The sequence below is a fragment of the Prinia subflava genome, chromosome 2, assembly GCF_021018805.1.
Source record: "Prinia subflava isolate CZ2003 ecotype Zambia chromosome 2, Cam_Psub_1.2, whole genome shotgun sequence".
Lineage (NCBI taxonomy): Eukaryota > Metazoa > Chordata > Aves > Passeriformes > Cisticolidae > Prinia > Prinia subflava.
Window position 1 is genome coordinate 113563007 of NC_086248.1, and position 6741 is coordinate 113569747.

The window sequence follows — 6741 nt, forward strand, 5'->3', positions numbered from 1 at the left end:
AGTGAAAAGGTTCTGGTTAAAAAGGCAGGATTAGCTTATTTTCCTTGTTCCTTGCATTCTTTTCTGGGGACTTAACTTCTGTGTTTTTCCCATTCATTTTTTCCCCTTAGAATATAACTTACCTGTTCTCTGCTGCCTCTGTAGTCCATCTAATTTCCCCTCCTGCCTTTTTTCCCTTCACCCACTACTTTGTGGGTTGTTTCCCTCTCTTTGCACCTCTCGATAAGCTGCTAGGTGCTGAGCACAGGGGCATTTCCTGCTCTCAAGCACAGCCTCCTGGTGTCTCCTCTCCTCCCACAGGCTCCTGTGACACAGGGACACCTCATGCCTTCCTCAGGTGAGCCTGCAGGGAGCTGTGCAACCTGCAGAGCACAACGGAGTGCCCAGGATGCATGGACAGACAGCTGCAGAAATACCTGATATCTGCTGAGACACAATCAGCACTGGGCTCTAATACAACTCCTCCTGCTCCAGAAACGAGAGCACAGAGTGCCCTGACAGACGGCAAAAACAGAACTGCTGCTCCCCTTCCCATCCAGCTGTGGGAAGGAAAGGGTGCCTGTCGGTGATCCTCTCTCTGGGCTTTCCTCACCAGGGGAGAAGAAAATGCCTCCAAGAGAAGGTGAGGCACCCTGCCCGCCTCGGAAGTCACTGCCAAAAGCTCAGCCCTGGGGATGTGCCTCCCCCCGGCCCCACACCGGGCTGGGACCCTCCCAGTGACTCCTCACGGGTGACACGCTGTGCGGTGCCCTGCAGCTGACACCAACCTCCACTCCCTCACCATCCCCAGGTGAAAGGGCTTTTGTTGTATTTTCCTAAGGTTTTCATTCTCGCCTGGATCGTTCGGAGACGACGGAACCAAACCGCGTTCAGTGCTGGGGATGAGACCCCCCTCACCCTCACCGCCGGCCCGCGCTGTGCCCACAGCCTCGCACCCCGTGAGGGCCTCCCGAGCCCGGGCACGGAGCCGCCGTCGCGGGCTGTGTGACCCCTCCCCGGCATCCCTGCCCGGTGCCGGCCGTGCTCCTGCCCACGGGGGATCCCTTCCCACACGAGCCGTTTCACGGCTCCGTGATTCCACGCCCCGGGAAGGAGACCGGGGAGAGGCGGCCCCTCACACGTTTGCTCCCCTCACACGTTTGCTCCCGCCGAGCCCCGCCGCTGACCCCGAGCTGCCCAGGGCAGGCCAGGGCGGGATGCAGGAGCCGGAACACCACAGGGCTCCGAGCCTTTTGTTTCCCACCAAACGTGAGTCCGTGCTGCGGCCGCCGCCTTTCCCGGAGCCGCTCCCCGGCTCCCCTCACCTTTCCCGCCAGCCCCCGCCGCGCTCCCGCCGCCGTCGCTGTCATCGGAGCTGTCCTCGGCCGCCTCCAGCCTCCCGAGGGGCTGCTCCGTGACCGCCTCCTCCTCGCTCTCCGCGGCGGCGGCGGCTCGTCCCTGTCCCCATTCCCGTCCCCGTCCCCGCTCCCGGCGCGGCCCCATCGCCCCCGGAACGGCCCGCGCGGCACGGCCGGAACCGGAACCGGCGGTCACGTGAGGAGCGGCCTTTATTGCCCGTGTGGGGTTTGGGTCCCCTCAGCAAAACCCGTTCCGCTCTGAGGAATGCGTCACGTACACAAAGGCCCGCGGGCTCGAACTGCTCGAACTTTCGAAGCAGAAAGTGTTTTAAGTGCAAGGTCCGTGTCTCGCTGCTGGACTGAGCGGTCCCGATGCGGGTTTATCCAGCCTGGGCAGAGTTTCTCATGTGTGAGAGGAGGGTCTGCACGGCCTCCCGTGAGGGGCGACCGGCGGGCCGAGGGCGGTCAGCATCCCTGCAGACCCGACACCTGTGAGAGCACACCCGGCACGCCGCATCCCATCTTCTGTTCAAAGGGAAACCGGAGGAACTGCGGGGGATGCAGCAGGGAGCTCCCGAGGCAGGCGGAGCCATCGTCCTGGCCTTCCTCGGCGCGGAGCCGGCGGCGCGGCGGCGGGCGGTGACAGGCTGTCGGCCAGGGCGCGGAGCTGCTCGGCCAGCCGGCCCAGCGACCGGCCCGCGGGCGGCGCGGCGGCGCGGGGCTGCCGGGCGCGCAGGTGGGCCGCCTCCTCCTCCCTGCGGGGCAGGGGACAAGGGTCAGCCTGGCTGAGCGAGGGGCGCGGTGATGCAGCTCCGCTCACCTGAGGCAGCGGCAGGCGCAGGAGATGCAGCCCCCCCAGCCCCGCTCACCTGAGGCAGCGGCAGGCGCAGGTGATGCAGCCCCCAGCCCCGCTCACCTGAGGCAGCGGCAGGTGCAGGTGATGCAGCCCCCGCCCCCAGCTCACCTGAGGCAGCGGCAGGCGCAGGTGATGCAGCCCCCCCCAGCCCCGCTCACCTGAGGCAGCGGCAGGCGCAGGTGATGCAGCCGCCGTCCCGCCGCGCCCACACGCGCAGCCAGGTCCAGGCGCGGTCCCGGCGCAGCACTCGCAGCACGGCGCTCCCCGCGGCGGGCCCGGGCCCCAGCGCTGCGGGCGAGGGAAGGGACCGCGTGAGGCGGCGGCAGGGCACGGCCCCGGGCTGCCCGGATGGAGCCCCGAGCTCTGCCGCCGGGCACTGCTCTGGCCCCGGCCGGACAGAAGCCACCCAGAGCAGAGCCAGGCCCGCAGCAGTGGTGCCCTCCCACAGAGATGCGGCTCAAGGGGGCTGCTCCCTCCTCTGTACACCGCGGCAAAGCAGGACGCCCACCCCAGCCTGGGAGCTGCTTACAGGCAGCGTGCGGGGTGTGTAACCTCTTCCCTGCCTCACCCCTTTTGAAGCAGGGAGTCACAGCAGAGGGGCGGAATTGGCTTTATGGCTGCTGCCCTGGAGAGCCGCGTTTCAGGCATGACCAGGCCACGGAGCCAGGGATAACACGGGCATTCCCGGGCCAGACACTCACCCACGGCCCTGTGCTGGGCGGCGGCCAGCTCAGCATCCTCGGGATGCAGGAGGCTGTACCACGACTGACCCACCAGCTCCTCCCGGTGGTAGCCCAGGTGGTAGGTGACACTGCGGAAGACAGAGACTGGGGAGTGGGCACTGAGTGCTGTACAGAGCCTGCACCGTGGCAGCGAGGAGCAGCCGCTGCGTGACAGAGCAGGAAACGACAGAGGTACAGAGAGGGGCTGTGAGGGAAGAGGTGTGGGAGGTGTTGGTGAGGCTCAGTGCTCATGCAGTGTCTAGCCTGCATCCCATACACCGGTTTGGTGAAGGGACATGATTCCTGCTGCCCGAGGTGCACGGCTGGGGCTGTGGGGCAGGCAGGCCCCCTCACCTCTCCGTGACATCAATTAATGTCATGTCCAGGAGGTGCATGCTCTGGAATATGTCGTCCTGGGAATCAGCTTCACCATCTGTGGGCGACTGCAGCACGGGCGTGCAGAGGGCCAGGAAGGCCGTGGTGGAGGGGGAGGGTGGCCAGCCCAGGGCCACGAAGCGCCCGCACACTGCCACCGCCCGGTTCCCACCGTGCTGCAGCCGGAAGGCCTTGGACGTGCGCATCTCGCTGACAAACGTGACTTCTGCAGGGAAACACACCCTTCAGAGGGGGCAGGAACATCCTCGCCCTGCTGCCAGCACAGCTGGCCCTGGCGCTGCAGTCACAGCTGAGGGCCAGAGCAGGGGGGCAGGATCCCTGAGATGGATCTCTTACCCCTGCCAGGCTCCTCCCGGGCAAGGAGGAGCTTCTTGTGCACATCCTCTCCCACTCGCCCGTCCAGGATGTCAAAGACCGTGTCCCCCTGGGCGAGCAGCTCCACCTGACAAAGAGGGGCTGCCCTCAGAGCCCGTGCCTGTCTCCATGGGCCCTGGCTGGCATCGTGCACAGCCTGCTGGAGCCACGGCCCAGCTGGGGCAGCGTGCTGTGCAATAAAGGCACCAGGGTGGGTGTGGGGACAGCGACTGCAAATGCTCCGTGAGCAGCCTTACCACGGAGAGGCCCAGCACCTGAGCCACGTTCTCTGAGATGTAGACCAGCTTGTTGTCTGCTGAGAGCACCAGCAGAAACCCCGGGAGCAGGGAGAGCAGTTCTGTGCCAAGGGCCGGTCCCACAGGAGGAGCCAAGCCTGGAGGGAATGGGGGTGAAGCTGCCGTGGATGAGGCAGGGACGGTGCCCACAGGGAGCCAGGTGTGGAGCACGGCAGTGCTGAGGTACCTGGAGGGAAGAGCTGCGCCCCCCGCAGGCGCAGGCACACCAGGGCCATGGTGTGCAGGTAGGAGAGGCGCTCCTTCTCCTGGGCCGAGATGGGCAGCAGCGAGCGCAGCGCCTGCAGCTCCGCGTTGATCTGGTCCCGGCGAGCCTTGGAGGCGCTCTTGGTTGACCTGCAAAGCCAGCCACCGGGGACAGTGTCCAGGGAGGGACAGGGACAGCAGCCCCTGCCTGGCACTGCGGGAAGAACTGTGAGCCCGGGGATACGGCGTGGAGATGCTCAGCACCCGTGCCAGCCGCTGCCTCTGGGGGAGCCAACCTTGTGGGCACAGGCAGAGGTGCTCAGGCCTGCCCAGGGGCACACGCTGCTGGCAGGGCTGGTGCCTCTCCTGCTGGGCACCAGTGACCTGTGACACAGCCTCCCCACCAAACCCCACCAGTACAGGAGCTGCATCCAGTGCTGGAATGTGCACCCCAGCCCGGTACAATGCGCCTTTCCTCCTCAACCACCTAAAATACCTCTGCCCCTCCAAATTCCTGCACCTCCTCCCCACGTGCTGGCTGGCAGTCCCACTGTCCCAGGCTAGTGTCAGCTCCTTGCAAGGGCCATCAGACCCCACGCCAGCTATCCCGGGGTTCAGGAGCCCTTCCCAGCGCTGCGGGAGGGTGGAGGGAGCTCACCTGAAGGGCCTGGAGGCGCTGGGCGCCTGCTTGGCCCTGGTGGGCAGGCAGCTGGTCTCCGCCTGCAGGGGCCGGTGGCAGTGGCTGCAGAAGATGGTCATACTGCGGGGCTGGGCTGGCCTGAGGCTGCCAGGGACCCGCTGCCTCCGCGGCTGGCGCTGAACCTGCTGACCCTGCTGCTCCGGGCCTCCTTTTGTACCCTGCCTGGGGCGCAGAGGCCAAGCCACTCGCGGCACCCCTTGTGACGCAACTCCAAACAGCCCGCGGCTATTTTTAGAAGGCAGGCTACTAAAAATAGCCCTTGCAGCCCGCTGAAATCTGAGAGGGGAAGTAATAAAAGGAAGCCAGGGTCTTTAAAGTAAACCTGCCGCTCAGGAGGGGGCAGTAACAAAGGCAGCAGGGATCTCCCTGTGGGACACACATCTACCCAGCTGTGTCGAGTCTGCCAGACCGGGAGCTGCTCTCCAGCACCACCGATGACTGAGCTGGGTGCTGGGAGAGGGAACTGATAAGCCAAGAAAATACCTGGAGACACAAAGTGGTGAGCAGTGTCCCATGCCCAGGCCTGCAGCAGGTTCCTGGCAAAGGCAGGTTAGAGCCACAGCACCCCTGAACCCAAGAGAAATCTGGAAGAGGAGTGGGGTGTCCATGACCCCTCTCCCTGATGAGCCCCTTCTATTCTTCCCAGAGAAGACTTCTCCCCCACAAAGGTTTGCTCTCCTAGAGGCAGCTGGTGTGGGGTGCTGACCCCTTCTGGGGCCTGTTGTCTCCACTGGAAGCCCCAGAGATTGATTCCTCCCAGTGCCAGCCATTGAGGGACAGAACTGAGGAGCCTCTGTGCTCAGCACCACACAGCCCAGCGTGGGGACTCCAGGTGCTCAGGGGGCATTTCCTAGTGCTGGCACCCTGCGAGGAGAGGGAGCCTGGGGCTCAGTGCACGGCAAAAACCCCTCCACCATGTATTTCACAGCTTGAGAGGCAGAGAGGCTTGAGAGGCTGTGGCTGAGGCAGCTGACAGAGGGAGTTAGAGCTGCTGGACAGCACAGGGGAGATGTTCACTGAAGTCCTCTTGGGTGTCCTGCAGGTGCCAAGGGTGACACAGGATGAGCCCAGCCAGATGTGCTGTCACAGCACACCCTGTTTCCCTCCAGCCAGCGATGCTCATCACCTCTCACGGCAAGGTGCTGCCAGCCTGTGAAGAACAAGCTCTGTCGCAATTGTGGCGCCTTCTGTTTTCTTGCCGCGGGGTTTTCACTGCTCCCACACCACTCCAGGCTGCTCCATTGTGCTTGTATTGGCCACCTCCTACAGGCTGAGGAGCCCAGGCACCTCTGCAGCCTTGTGCTGCTGGATGAGCACTGGACCCTGGCTATGTGCCAGCCCTCAGGGCAGGGGAGATAGCCTGGGCCCTCTGCCACCCAGGTTCCTGGCATGCAGCCACCACCATCCGGGCTGCCCCTGTGACTGTCCATCCCAGGAAACACCCTGGATGCTTCCCCAGCCTTCTCTGCACCAGCCCCACTACAGCTGCCACTGGAGCCCCCTTCACATCAGACACCTCATGTTGGTGGGAAGGGCTTGAGCATGCCCTGTGTGCCAGGAAAGCTGTCCCAGGCACCCTCCACCTCCAGCCCTGAAGCAGGAAGCTCCAGAGGATCCAGCCACTGAGGCTGCACAGCCCAGGAGACATGCACCATTTCCCTGCTGTCCCCTTGCAGGACAGCTCAGCTCTGGGCAGGGGGCAGGTACCCCATGGCAGTGCTGCTGGAGAGGCCCAGCTTCCCTTCCCCACCCCGGGCAGGGCTGTGGCTCACATCAGCCACTGCCTGCTGCTGCCACAAGCCACGAGAAGCCACCTGCTTCAGTGACCCCCCTCGTGCCTTTTCTGCCCCAGTTCATGTGCTAGCACACACAGAAA

At 64.6% G+C, this 6741-nt stretch overlaps 1 protein-coding gene across 1 annotated transcript; it reads right to left on the bottom strand.

Moving 5' to 3' along the window:
- Positions 1-1521: 1521 nt before the first annotated feature.
- Positions 1522-6599, bottom strand: LOC134547592 (neuronal PAS domain-containing protein 4-like). Its single transcript, XM_063391723.1, has 8 exons — positions 4824-6599; positions 4149-4315; positions 3923-4059; positions 3648-3753; positions 3270-3516; positions 2895-3004; positions 2352-2481; positions 1522-2092 (listed from the first exon to the last, which is right to left on the bottom strand). The coding sequence occupies exons 1-8, from the start codon at positions 4922-4924 to the stop codon at positions 1867-1869; spliced, it is 1224 nt and encodes a 407-aa protein (XP_063247793.1). The 5' UTR covers positions 4925-6599; the 3' UTR covers positions 1522-1866.
- Positions 6600-6741: the final 142 nt, after the last annotated feature.

Coding starts and splice junctions, on each gene's coding strand:
- LOC134547592 (XM_063391723.1), bottom strand. CDS start 4,924: ATGACCATCTTCTGCAGCCACTGCCACCGGCCCCTGCAGGCGGAGACC. Junction 3,754..3,922: donor AGGTGCTGGGCCTCTCCGTG/GTAAGGCTGCTC, acceptor CCTCTTTGTCAG/GTGGAGCTGCTCGCCCAGGG. Junction 3,517..3,647: donor CCGGGAGGAGCCTGGCAGGG/GTAAGAGATCCA, acceptor GTTTCCCTGCAG/AAGTCACGTTTGTCAGCGAG.